General features: G+C 29.4%; 1 protein-coding gene across 1 annotated transcript in view; it reads left to right on the top strand.

Annotated features, from left to right (window-relative positions):
- Window positions 1-1138: 1138 nt before the first annotated feature.
- Window positions 1139-15459, top strand: part of LOC111625527 (katanin p60 ATPase-containing subunit A-like 2) — a 40658-nt gene continuing 26337 nt past the window's right edge. Inside the window, exons 1-4 of the mRNA XM_023368689.1 lie at window positions 1139-1197; window positions 3318-3388; window positions 11019-11182; window positions 13534-13579. Of these exons, the coding sequence (XP_023224457.1) occupies window positions 1144-1197; window positions 3318-3388; window positions 11019-11182; window positions 13534-13579 (335 nt within the window). The 5' untranslated portion in view covers window positions 1139-1143. The remainder of the gene's footprint in view (window positions 1198-3317; window positions 3389-11018; window positions 11183-13533; window positions 13580-15459) is intronic.

The following is a 15459-nucleotide window of genomic DNA, read 5'->3' as shown; positions in this document are numbered from 1 at the left end:
ATTATATTGTTTATTATATTTATAAGCAAATATTGAAAATTTGTTATTTAAATAAAAGCATTTTTTGGAGAATTCTGTATAAATTCAAAGTTTATGAACTTTCAAATAATTCTGTCTATTTTTAGGAATTTAAAAATATTTTGAAAAATCCAAAATTAATTTTAAATTCAAAAAAATTCAAAAATTAAAAGTTTTTTTTTTGCTTCTTCTATTTGTAATTTTAGTTAAATCTTTGACAAAGTCTTTTAGTTGAAAAATATATTTATGTTGTTAGGAAGAACAAAAAGAAAAAACTAGAAGAAGGAATTTACTCATTTTAATTCATCATTATCTAAATGAGCAAGGGTAAGAAAATNGTACAGAAAGAAACGTTGCTGTTGTTCCAGCAAAGATCTTATTTTCACTTTACCGAGTGCCTAGTAGGTAATTCGCAGATTACCTAGATAATCTGTAGATTACCTAGGTAATTTGAGAAATGGAATAATTTTTGCAGCTTTAACGGATCACCCTAGTTAATCTGCAGATTAGCTAGATAATGTACACATTAACGGATTTCGAGCTTTAGCGGTAACATATATCCTATTATAAGGTTTCTGGCTTTCTGCATCCATCCTATTTGTAAGATCTTTCTGTAACAGTTTCTTTCAAATGCTACTTCTTTTGTTATTACCCATTCCTAATGTATGCTAGATAGGAATTATCTGTATGCTCCTCTCTGCACACATTTTAATTTTTCTTTGTTATTCTTGGTATTTTTTATATATTGATAGTTTGATGTCATTTGTATCAGAGGAAAAGAATGATATGTATGAAGATTTTGGTAGATAGAATGAAACTATCTTTTTGTCCAGAAAGAGCCTTCTCAATTTCAAGAGCTTGGCCTCCCTTTTTATGGCAGTCTTAGGCAGGTATAGTTTATGGCACTGCCACCCACAAATAGCAAACTGTCTTTTGATGTTATTTTAATATTTGGACAATAAATAAATAACACACCTTATAAATATTCTACTTTCATTCTAAAAATATATTAAAATTTTTTAAATTTTTACACACCCTGCATGTATTTCAGAATATTTAATAATGTATTATTTAATATTAATAGTTGGTTTATATTTTTTACAATTTTTTTTAGAAGGAAAAGTGATGGCTGAGATTGGACTCCACACTTTGCTTATTAACAGCAAAGCACGAGAGATGGTAGATATTATAATTTAATAAATTTGATTACACATTATATTCATCTATAAAGCGATTACAAAGTCTTAATTCATCATCATCAATAACCCTGGGCTCATTGCCCGTTGGTGTCTGATGCCTTTTCCACTATTTCCTTCCATTTCTCTCTATTCATTGTCATGTTTCTCAATTTCTGTACATTTGATCCACACTACTACTTCATGTCATCAATCCATTCTCTATATGGTTTGCCTCTTTTGTTGGATCCATCCATAATACCATAGACTGGAGTCTTAATTTTTCTGTTTTCATTCATTTTTTGTGATGTGTCCAAACTGTTGAAGTTTTATTTGTATAATTTTGTAAGAGATTCTTTTTCATATATATGTTACCGCTAAAGCTCGAAATCCGTTAATGTGTACATTACCTAGCTAATCTGCAGATTAACTNTTTTAAAAAACTTTTTCTTCAATTTATTATTCTATCCTTATGTTTTTAATGATAAAAACAAATTTAATTTATTTTAGAAAACAAATTCCTTAACAGAATTTAGGAATAATTAAATAAAAATAAATAGTACTAAATTATACTTTAATTTACTATAAAAATTAAATTTGAATTTCATATATATCGAAGAGCCATTACATTATGACCACCTGTTTAATACAACATAGGACCATCTTTTGCCTGCAAAATCGCCAATATGCGACAAGGCATTGACTCAACAAGGTGTGGTAGATAATCTGAGGTATTTGGTACCTGCACTCACCAGCTGGTCCTCCAGTTCTTGAACATTGTGAGGTGGTTGTGTGGCAGCATGAATTTGGTTTTCCAGGTGGAATCACAAATGTTCAATTGGATTTATATCAGGTGAATTTGGAGGCCAACACATGACTTGAACTTCACTAGAAATTTCCTTCAACCACTCCATGACAATTCGGGCCTTATGACATGGTGCATTATCCATGGTGCAGGCCATTCCCTGCCAGGAACATTGTTGCCATGAAGGGGTGAACCTGGCCTGCAATGATGTTCACATAGTTCACAGCCATCAAGTATTGTTTTATGTGATGACAGGTCCTAGTGTCCCTAGAAAACATTGTCCACACCATAATACTACTTCCACTGGTTTGTATCTCTCCAACTGTGCATCCGGCTGCCATGATCTCCTTTGGAAATCGGCGTATCAACACTCAACCGTCAACATGATGAACCATAAAACGTTACTCATTGGACCAGATGACTTTCTTCCATTCTTCTAAGGTCCAATTTCAATGCTTCCTCATTGCAGGCACTGTTGTCAATGACATGCTGTTAGTGCATCAGCTGGGCTGGCAGCTACACAGGCCCATATGCAGAAGGGTACACTGCACTGTATGCTTAGACACGTTGTCTTGGTCACAACTGTTATGGCTGCTGTAGCCTTTCAGTCGTGGCGAACAATGTGTAATAGTCTTCACTCTCCTCTGGAATGAATACACCATAGCCGGCATACAGCTAGCCGTCGACTTCTTGTTTCTCCATTTGTACACCACTTTTGAAAAGTACTAACAACAACTGCATGTGAACAGCCTACCAATCGCATCATTTCTGAGATCAACATTTCCAGGTGCCTAGCCATAACGATTTGTCCTTTATCAAAGTCTGATAAATGTGCTGCTTTTCCCATGACACAGCTAAAAACTCTACATTTGGAAACACAGTTCACTGGCTGTTTATATATGGCAGTATGAGCTGCACAAGTGCCATTGTTTTGTCTCCGGGCAAGCTCCTACTATAGGTGGGAGGTGGTCATAATGTAATGGCTCTTTGGTGTATATGTAATTTATTTTTATGAAAAATCTAAAAGACAAATTTAACTGATGAAATTATATTGTTTATTATATTTATAAGCAAATATTGAAAATTTGTTATTTAAATAAAAGCATTTTTTGGAGAATTCTGTATAAATTCAAAGTTTATGAACTTTCAAATAATTCTGTCTATTTTTAGGAATTTAAAAATATTTTGAAAAATCCAAAATTAATTTTAAATTCAAAAAAATTCAAAAATTAAAAGTTTTTTTTTTGCTTCTTCTATTTGTAATTTTAGTTAAATCTTTGACAAAGTCTTTTAGTTGAAAAATATATTTATGTTGTTAGGAAGAACAAAAAGAAAAAACTAGAAGAAGGAATTTACTCATTTTAATTCATCATTATCTAAATGAGCAAGGGTAAGAAAATTTTTATTTATTAATTAGTTTTTTATTTATGTTTAGTTGTATTTCACATTAAATATAGTTTAAATATAATATTTTAGTCTGTGATTAATAGCATTATCATAATAACTATTAAGTATTATAATTATTTAGCATTAATTTATATTCATAATTGGACTGCAATTTGAAAAAAATTGTAGACCTATAAATACTTACTATCATCCATCTGTCTTTCTTTTCTTAATCTTGAGAATGGTGTTAGATAAATGAAATTCAAGACCAGATATGGAAAGCTTAGGGGCAGGAGGTCATAATTAACTATATATGAACTTTCAATGCAAACCAGAAATCGCATTATTTCAATTAAAAAATTTTCCTCTACAAAGAGTTAGATAGATGACTGGCATGACTCCATTGCTAATGGAAAAGTACGATGTACAGAGGCAAGACACTACACTAGTAATTTGAGGTGGAGAGCATATATTTTAAATTAAATAAGTTGAAAATATGATTAAAAATTGCAGCTTGGCATTGTGACAATGTCACAATAAATAATTGCTCATTTGTAATATTTTTAATATATATATTTTCTTAAATTTATAATTTACAATAGACTTAAAAGTTTTTATTTATATGTTGGTACATTATAATTATGTATTTACTTATAAAATGAATTTTAAAAAATGTTTTTAAAATGTAAAATGTACATAAATAACTTGAAATATTATTTAAATAGTTTTAACATGAATTTTTTATAGTTTAATAATAAATTTTAACATTTTTAGAATTAGGAGATAAAATCCATCATAATTTTTATTTACTATTATGTTCCTGTTATTAAAATATAAATAAGTGTAATTGACTGAGTTTGATAAATTAATTTTGAATACAATATAACCATAACAAATTTTTTCAGATTATTTGAAAAATACTGTTAAATATTTTAATACAGGGAATTTTGGTGAAAAAAGTGAAATTGTTGAAACAAAGATATATTTTGTGAATGAAAAGAATGTTTACAATATAAATCTACAAGGTTTGATGTGACCATATTGCATTTCAAGGAATGTTCCCAATGTTCTGTTATAGCTCAAAAAATGTTTTTCAATATAGATGCTGTAATGCCATCACCTGCTGTTTGAATATGATGTTTATTATCTTGGAGATCATTAACTTTTACACAATAAACTTTAAACTTGATAAATCCCAAGAAATCTAAGGGGTCAGATTGGATGATCTTGCTACCTATAGTCTTTGCAATCCCTTTTTGACTCACCTTCAAGTCTTCATTCATATAGTCCTTAACACAAGTTACGAAATGAGGAGGTGCCCCATTCTGCTGAAGCACAGCAGTACCAAAATTGCCATTTCTATGAGTTATTGTTAGAAAAACTGTTGTAACATGTCAAGATATGCATGTTAGAAATTGTGGTTTCTGTGAAAAAAATGCTATTCTCCTCCAATGTCAACATTCTTCAGGCTATTCAAGATGCTTACAAAGAAAACAAACATTAGATGGAGGCCAACACTTGACTTGAACTTCACTAGAACATTCATTCGAATGAATGTTCTAGTGAAGTTCAAAATGGATGAAATTCACTAGAAACAAAATGGATAGAGACTTTCTGGACACCCTACATATAACAGATTAAACTTTGAATCAGTTATGTATGTGATAATCATTTAAATAGCTAAAATATATTAAACAGTTTTATAAATATATTCTAAGATCCATCAGATTACTGATATTGGAAACTGAAATTATAAAATGAACAAAAGATCTTCAGTTTCTTTACAGTTATCAATTTTTTTCCTAGTTACAAATTATTTGTTTTAAAATATTCATTAATGATGACACTACACTTACATTCTTTTATTTATTGTATAGAAGTTTACATATTTTATTAATAAAACATTATGAAATGTTAAAATAAATTGTTAAATTAATGTATCTCAAAAACTGGGTTTGAATAAATATATCACTCTATAAAACCAAGACCAGCACACAACAAGAAAAAAGGAAAAATTTACGAACAGTTTCATCTATGTGAAATAGACATCCTCAGGTATATATGATATCAAACAAATGGCTAACCAAAAATAGAATGTTTTTTAAAAGTTGGAACTGATTATGTGATTCGAATACATTACGTTAAAATTTATTGTTTAGGATACAATTTCAAAATATGTATATTATTTAAATAATAAACGAATAAATAATCAATTAATTTCATGTTAATTACTATGAACTAAATATTCTCCATAATTTAAATTTTTGTTAATGTGAGTTTATGTCAGTGGAATCTAGTTCAAAAATGGCATGCCATGCTATGGATAGCGTGTCCGTTTCCTTGAAGTTAATAGCGACACTCTGTTTAATTGCACGATAGATCTCAAGTGCCTTGAGGTATTTGAGTTGTGCTATATCCGACACACCATGCACTAATTTTGCATTCTGTAGTTCAACTCAGACTTTCTCACTACCCGCATATGTCACTAATGCCATGGTTGTCAGCTTTTTTCTTCTGTTAAATTAATTTCAACATTCAGAAATCTATAAGCAACCTTATTAACTATTAATAAGTTAATTTGTTATGACAAGTTGATACTTGATATACAAGAGTATTCATAATCATTTTCATCACAACATTATCATTCTGTATCTTAATATCAAAACATTAGGAATATCTAACACTGAACTGTTCAACATTGTTTTAAATAAAATATATTTTGATTTCTATATTACATAATTTTTCTTAAATTTATTATTTGGATTTTATTATCGTTTACAAATACAGTAGAGCATCGATTATCCGACCCTCAATTAACAGTCACATCGATTAACCAATCGTTCTAGTCGGCAAATTTCAAATGTCCGCTAGGGATATGGCATTACAATACCACATCGACTCGACCATTGAAGGGAGGCCAGTGTTTAAACGAGACTTAATTTTCTAATTATGAGTGGTTCGTTTTGTGAACAATAAAATAATTTTTAATGATACAATAGCGACGATTATTATTTTTAAAAAAATTTGTTAGGCTAAACATCGATGAAAATTCAATGCGAAGTTGGTTAATAGCGATATACCAATAAACTAATTACATGGGATATACTAATATCCTAATATACTATACTAATAATTTTTTTCCTTCTTTTCGGTTATCCGATTTTTTTCAGTTATCCGACCAACCTGAGTTCCCAATTGAGTCGGATAATCGATGCTCTACTGTAAATAGAAATTTACATTTATATATATTTAATAGTAATTTATAATATCAAAATTATTTAAATTAATATAAAATTAATTGTTATTACTAATGAATTAGAATATAGTCGAGTGCGCATAAGTCATTACAGGTATAATTAGACACCATTGGTTAAGTCTTCAGTTTTCTGTGGTCCCAGCCAACATTAATGTTAAAAAGAAAAAAATTCAGGTTTACTTGACACCATTTAACTCATCACCACAGGATAAATCTACATACTTTTCTGCCCCACGCTTGTTTAGATGTCTGATAAGTTGACTCCCCTCCTGAAAGAAATGAGTTCATACCACACAGATTAAGGTCACAGCAGAATCCGATTTTGTATTTTCTCACCTTTCATTCATGTGTTATTTGCAGCAAGCATTTCACATTTCTGTTAGAAATGAGTATCCAAAACCTAACAACGCTTATGCCAAAGGAAAAATACGAAGTTGTATCTGAATTTGAATGTAATAAAACTTTACAAGCCAAATTTGCAAAACAAAAATCCTGAAGAAAAAAGAGGAAATTAAGAAACTTTTTCTTGGGTCTTTATTGCAGCAGTCTCAAAAATGTCAGAGAAAGTCATTGTACAAAGATGTTGAAGATGTTTTGGTATGTTGGCTAAAGCAAATTTGTGCCTCGAATCTTCCTGTTTTGGGGCTGATCTATATATATAAAAATGAATGTATGTCTGTCTCTATGTCCTTCATGCATTACCACAAGGTTTATCTGATTGCCATGAAACTTTGGGAAGTTGTTTAATACACTCCCACGAAGGTTTCTGGCGTAGTNTTGATTGTATTAACTTGATTCTTTAGATATTGAAAATTAAATAAATAACATTATGTTAATTTAAGTGTACAGAAAGAAACGTTGCTGTTGTTCCAGCAAAGATCTTATTTTCACTTTACCGAGTGCCTAGTAGGTAATTCGCAGATTACCTAGATAATCTGTAGATTACCTAGGTAATTTGAGAAATGGAATAATTTTTGCAGCTTTAACGGATCACCCTAGTTAATCTGCAGATTAGCTAGATAATGTACACATTAACGGATTTCGAGCTTTAGCGGTAACATATATCCTATTATAAGGTTTCTGGCTTTCTGCATCCATCCTATTTGTAAGATCTTTCTGTAACAGTTTCTTTCAAATGCTACTTCTTTTGTTATTACCCATTCCTAATGTATGCTAGATAGGAATTATCTGTATGCTCCTCTCTGCACACATTTTAATTTTTCTTTGTTATTCTTGGTATTTTTTATATATTGATAGTTTGATGTCATTTGTATCAGAGGAAAAGAATGATATGTATGAAGATTTTGGTAGATAGAATGAAACTATCTTTTTGTCCAGAAAGAGCCTTCTCAATTTCAAGAGCTTGGCCTCCCTTTTTATGGCAGTCTTAGGCAGGTATAGTTTATGGCACTGCCACCCACAAATAGCAAACTGTCTTTTGATGTTATTTTAATATTTGGACAATAAATAAATAACACACCTTATAAATATTCTACTTTCATTCTAAAAATATATTAAAATTTTTTAAATTTTTACACACCCTGCATGTATTTCAGAATATTTAATTCTAATCATTAAAATAGTTTTGTGGTACTTATCAATACTTTCCACTGTTATGTGATGGAGTTGAGAAAGTTTCTTTTTCACAATATCTCAAAGAAAATTATCACGTGTTAAACTGTGAATTCAAAAAACCAATCTTTCTTCTATTGTATAATGTCTATCATATTGAAGCAACACAAAAATAAAATAAAATAAAAATAATAATAATAATAATAATAAGTTTCAATAAAAATGATAAAATGTAAATTGAATTTTATTATAATGAGTTTGCTTGAATTTCATTTCTTCTGAGATTGCAGCAATGTGCAACGGGTAAGCTAGTACTGAAATAAAAATGATGGAAATTGCTGTAGTACTTTGAGTAGAAACTAACTTTAGTGTCAGTGATGGATGGTTAGAGAGATTTAAAGGTTGCCATGACATGACTTTTAAAAAGCAGTGCAGAGAAAAAGAATCTGTTTCAGTTGGTACTTGAAAAGAGACAGTTTTACAAGAGATTGAGAAATCGTATAAACCAGAAAACATTTTCAATCTTGATGAAACAGGACTTTTCTACAAATTGCTTCTAGAGAAAATTGCTATGTTTAAAAACAAGAGTTGCCACGGCAGAAGCAAATCAAAGCTGCAAGTTACAATTCTTCTTGGAGCAAATTGATGGATTTGAAAAGTTGAATATATTCCAAAGTTTGGGAGGAAGTTCTTCACAAATACAACTCCTAATTTGTTAAACAAAAAAGGAATTTTGCATTCATTATAGACAATTTTCCTGCTCATGGAAAAGTTGAAGGACTACAAGTGATTAATGTGTTTACTCTACTGCTGAATGTCACTGCTGTAGTGCAATTGCTGGATCGGTATTATTCATTTATTCAAATGTCATTATTGAAAGAAGCTCACTTTGGACATGATTCATGCAGTAGAAAGTGGAGAAACTGTCAGGAAACCAACTACAGCACAGTGGAAAATTGCAATTACAATTGCATGGAAGTGTGTTCCTCAGTGAATGTTGTTGATATTTGTACAGAAATTCAGAACAAGAATAACAAATCTGGAGGTGAAGAGAATGAAATACTAGAGGAACCAATCTAAAATCAACAAAAACTGACATGCTAGAGGCATTAAGAATCCTTAGACATTACTTGCCAACAATTGACAATTGCAAAGATCATGATTTCAAGGTGTTCATGATTGTTGAAAAGAAAGTTAAGAACAACATTAAGTGAATTTTTCAGTTTATCACCTACAGCATTATTGTAAATGGAGTACACAATGTATTGTAAGCCTATAGTACTGTATAAAGTACTACTGTGTTTTCCTAAATGTAGTTTTGTGGTTTTCTTTTCAACTTTGTTTTAGTCATTATATTGGATAACTCAACACATTTCCACTTCACCTTGGGGTGTCAACTTATGTGGACTCAATTGTATATACATTATAAACATCTCAAAACCCAATGTTATTAATTAAATACAAATGGTTATATTGAAAATTAAATGTCTGGAAGCAAAGAATTGCTCAGTGTCTGGGTAACGTAACTGGAAACGCATCTGCATGGTAAGCAGGAGTTACAGGTTTGAGTCATGCACCTAGCTGATTTCTTTTCTTCCAGAATATTCTAAATTGTTTAATAAATATTAATTTATTATAATTATTAAATTTAATAAGAGATGGCATCTAACACCTACCTCTGATATCAAATTACTTACAATTTAATTATTAATAGTAGCAGAAAAATAGCCCAATACATTACAGCAATCATTTGGCTCTAATTAGAATATACAGGTATATCTAGACTTATGTCGTTCCCTATTATACATCATTTGTCAAAAAAGTATATGGAAAAATAAAAATCAAGTTTAAGTCATTTTATTCGACTTTACGTCTATCTGCCACAAATATTAAAGTCGTAATATCACTACAAAAATGTTTAAATCACATAAAATCATATTAAAATATATACATTTACAAGTATATACTGTATTTACAGTACATTCATTTGTAAATTTAGATTACTTTTTTTCTGTACTATATTAAAAACTAAAATTTATTTGTTTGTAAGCTTAAAATAGATCCTTATTAACCATATATTACTAAAAATGCATTAATAAATAAAATACAGAACCGGGAATGGTAATTTATGGTTTAGCCTAGTGACAAGTAGATTCAGAGACAAGTAAATTCAACTTACGTTGCCTCTCCTGGAACCAATTACTGACGTAAGGCGAGGTATACCTGTACTTTAAAACTATTTTACTGTTGACTCAGAATTCAATAAATTGAGGTATCAAACTATTATGAATTCATATTTTTGTGATGGCATCAAATATTGCTTATAATAATGCAATTTTCAATCTAGTTTCTAAATTTTTAAGATTGCATCTTGTTATTGATAGAATTGAGTTCTGAGTTAGCTGTCTTTTAATATTAATTAAAAAATAAATAAATAAACTTTTCAAAAATTATCTATATTTCATTATTAAAATTATTCTGAATGCTTATCTGTGGTTTTTTAGTTACTGTTAAAAAATTTTTAGTAATCAAATATATTTTTAAAATTAAAAAGTTGCTTTTGAATTTTAATTTAAATACATAAATAAATAAATTTATATTGATAATATATAGTTTTAAGATAGGAAATATGAAGGTAGTAAATCTGATAATTGATTGATCATTTTATGAAATTAATTATATTTACAAAAAATAAATAAAAGTTATAAAAATTTAGAAAAGTATTATACAATAGGCTTTGATTTTCATTTTTAATATAGTTTATCATCATCAACTGAATTTTCAAAAAATATAATTGATGATTTAGATATATTAGGTCAGCTGAAAATTTAAATGATGAAGTAGCATTTAATTTGAATCAATATGAAGTTTGTGATAACGTCAACTTGGAAATAATTTTACAAGAATTTGAAGTATTCTACTATGCTAAGTTTCGAAAATATCCACACTTAACAAAAAAGTCAAATGAAGGTAGGATAGTTAAAAGAAATTAAATGTTTTGTAAAAAATTTTATTTTTTCATGAGGAAAATTAATTTAAGATAACTGATATATCATGTATATTTTAATTAATGGAAGTATCAATATTACTAAAAACACAAAAAGGACATAGAACTGCACATTATTGCTAAAAAAATATATTGTTTAATTCTTGAATACTCATATTATATTTTTATTTTTAATATTTATCATATAAATTTTTAGTTTATGTAAATAAAATATTTTCTCACTTAATAGTAGTATTTTTTCATGTGTCTTCTATTGTCATTTATTCTTTCTAATGTATGGCTTCACTTTAGCAAACTTTTTAAATATATTTTAAGATTTAAAACATACACACTTGTTAAAATTGCTACTAATATTTATGATATTTAAGAAAAATTTTTGAAAAACATTCACATACATATTGTAAAGATATTTTTAACATTTTTTTTTACTTAATACAATATTCTTTTATGTTTTAACTTAAATTGTTTTAATTTTTATAATAAATGTTTCTGTTAAATATTTACAAAGTATTTATACAAATGTTTAGTTACACATTAATTGAAATAATTTTAGTACTGAATACAGCAATCATTTAACTGATTAGTAATAAAGAAGAAGGAATTTATTGTTTTTTGAGTCTGTAACTAATTACAAAAGTATTTTAAAGAAACTGTTTGTTTTTGCTTTAAAGAAATGATAAGTAAAAACTAAAAAGCAACATGACTAATTAAATATAAGTTAGAAATTTATAAAGATATATTTGCAATCATTGCTAAGACAGGATTAACCAACAGAGAATGTATACATTCATATTCATATGCTATAAGAAAAGTAATTTCTGAAATTTTGAATTATCAGTTTTTTCATAATTTAAAAATTAAACTTAAAAATAGAGTAAACAATGCTTTGTATTCATATAAAATTATTACATTACACAGACTACAACTACAGGAAGTTTTGACGGAATCAGTCATCATGATAATAAATTGGAAACATAAACATCATCACAGAAAAAGGCTTTGAGCTCTACTTTGTGCCTTAAAATCATTGCATGTACATTTGGCTGAATATTAGAACATCTTAAGCAGTATCAGTGAAAGAAGTTTGGGGCAATGGGTTTATGAGTTAATAAGGGGAGATGAAATCAGAGAGGAGCAGGATGTCCAGGTTTCCTGGTAGTTAAACATGACCTCATAAATATTGCATTTATAGAAAAATTATTAAAATTGGTTTGGTTTATTTGGTTACATCAATGTGACATGTGAACAATCTGCCAAGGACGATGCATTCTGGGAAGACTTTTATGTAAAGCTGGCCCCAATTTAAATGTTACTAACATGAAAAAAATCTGGAAAACTCCATGTGGCCAGTCTTTTAGCCCTACTGAACCTATGACTGACTACAGGTGTTCTGTAGTTTTATCTACTTGGTTACTGAATGGTACTTATTCGGCTGCAATTTGAAAATATTGTAGACCTATAAATTTCCACTGTCGTCTGTCCATACCTATCCTTCCTTAATAATCTCGAGAATGGAGAATGGAATGGATAAATGAAAATTGAGACCAGACATGAAAATCATAAAAGAAAGAGGACCAAATTAACTATATATGAACTTCCAATTTATACTGCAAGTCACATTATTTCAATTCAAAAATTTTCTCCTGAATGGAGTTAGATGCATAATCTGCACAACTCTATTGCTAACAAGAAAAGTATGATGTATTGGGGAAAACACTACTACACTCCACACAGGGAAGTGCTATGTTCTACCTGTTGCAGTAATGGCATAATGGCATGTCTATTTCGTGCTATATCATTGTTGCAGTAATTCAGTGAATATAATATATTTTTAAATTATATCCTTTTTTGTAAGAATTATATTTAGTTAATTATTTTGTTACACTTTTTGCCAATAGATGGTGCTATGTGTAAAACCAGCAATCAAATTTAGACAGAAATTAACCAATATGTAGAAATTGAATTGATATTTTGGGGTGGGATGTATGACATTATCTTAGTTGGAAGTTTGAACATGACTGCCAAGTTTTGTAGCAATTGGTCAAACAGCCTAGTCATGTATAGTGAACAAATGAACAAACATCCTACAAACATTTATTAGTTCAAATTTTGCATGCATATATATTATTTTTCTATTAATTAATTTTTAAATTTTAATATCATCTTTTGTTTTAATCTATAATACAAAGTAATGTTTCAAAATAACAATGTTTTAATTTTTTTTTTATTCTCAATAGTTAATATTTAGTTTTAGTTTAATTAGATAATGTTTTGACAAATTTCATATTAATAAAAGATTTGTTTTGTATTTCAGGAATAAAAGATGAAAATAATAAGAAAAAATTGCATAATAAATACAGGTATCATATTCTGAAATATTAAGAAATTTTTAATAATTTTAAATTAAATTTATTTAATTTTTAAAATTAAAATTTGATATAATGTTGCTGTAAGATAGTGTTCAAATTGATCAAATGATTTTTAATGATCAAGTTATTATTAGTAATTGAATGATAGCAATAATTGCAAAATTATTATTTGGATAGCAGTGATATAATATTATATGAAATAGTGTGAGGCTCTGGACAGGTCCGAACCCTCACTAAAATTCGCGTTAAAATAATTGTTTTAAAGAGAAAAAATATAGTAGTTAGAAATAGATTTTTATTTTATGAAAACGCGACGCTAACTTTAAAACAATGGAAGAATGTAAGTCCGTCGACCATTTCCGGTTGGAGATCGAATTAAACTTCGATTTTGACCTCTCCCGCGCCCCCGAAAGGTTTCGAATTGTCATCAGGTGACGACGGGAGACCAATCGGAAAGGGGAATCTGAGAGAAAACAGATAAAACCCCGGAAATTCGAGGACGCGACGGCTTCTTCTCCCGAAAGTTCCAAGTGACGGATCTGTTGTTGTGTGTGTGTCTCGCACCCATCTTCGTCTCCATCTCCCGACCTCGGATCGACATCTTTCCATCAACGGAAGTCGACCGCATCGTCCCGGAGTCATCGAGACGTGATGGAATTGTTCATTCTCGAACAAGGGACACTCCTTCAAAATGGGACTATCGTGGAACCACAGGAGAGGAAGACCCAGCGACCGCAGCCGACGTAGAACTTCCAAGATCGCAGTAATCTTGTAAGCTTCTTTTGTGTTTAATAAACGGTTGTGTTGTTTGTAAACGAAGCATCTATCTCTGACTCTTCTGCTTCTATATGTCGTTGATTGTTACCGCTCGGCAATCCAAACGGCAAGGGAGACGATGACGATACATATCACATATTATCGTTCGTCGAGTTTTTTTTTATTTCTCCCCCCCTCGGCCCCCACAATAGTAGCAAATACAAAATGATGATTCCTACTACAAAAACGTATATTTTAATTGATACTTATTGAAAACAAATTACAACACCCTTCCTATGTTGATTAGTTTCAATAGGACATGTCAAATAGAAATAATTTTACATCCAATTTCTCGGCAAATTATAATATTTTATAAGTAATTATCAAATCTTTTATAAAATATTAGTTAGTTAGACAATAATTTCAAGTTTATTTTTTAAAAATTGTCAATTTATTACTGTTGACTATACTTGTAGATTTTTTTGTACTTTTTCTGCATTGTGGGTAGGTACTAAGAGGACCTTTTAGTCTTAACCATCATGGGTTCAGCCAAGTCCACAGTGGGACAGCTGAGGGATAGTACCAAACATATTTAGGATAGACCATAGTTTTAAGTTATCCCTGAAAATTCCTGGGTAAGTGTAACCCAGGAATTTTCAGGGATAACTTAAAACTTAATCTTGAACTTATGTTATGCTTACAATCCATGATATATCACATGACATAATAGTCAACAAACTTATGAAAATATCATATGTAGTACCAAGTTTATAAAAAGATTGTACAAATGTACAGAAGCTGTATTGAGGTCTAAAAGAGCACAGTTTGGCCACTTTGGCTATATACTAATATTTTTTATAATAATGATAAACTGTACAAAATTATTTAAATAATATACAGTCGACCCCCCCCTATAAGATATAGATACGTTCCATTCTTTAGGAATCCGATTTCTTACGAATCCTTCCAATCACAACCCGACACGTGTCAAGTTTACGGACTACGGCTGTTTGAAAGATTTTCTTCCATAAAATTAATCGATTCTAGACTAATCCAACTCAACATTTCCAAAATACGTATATTTTTTTTGGGAATAATCCGTATAAACTACGCTA

Source organism: Centruroides sculpturatus, unplaced genomic scaffold (genome assembly GCF_000671375.1).
Source record: "Centruroides sculpturatus isolate CEXI.00-Female unplaced genomic scaffold, Cexi_2.0 scaffold105, whole genome shotgun sequence".
Classification (NCBI taxonomy): domain Eukaryota; kingdom Metazoa; phylum Arthropoda; class Arachnida; order Scorpiones; family Buthidae; genus Centruroides; species Centruroides sculpturatus.
The sequence above is the reverse complement of the archived record's forward strand: the minus strand, read 5'-3'. Positions and strand labels throughout refer to the sequence as shown.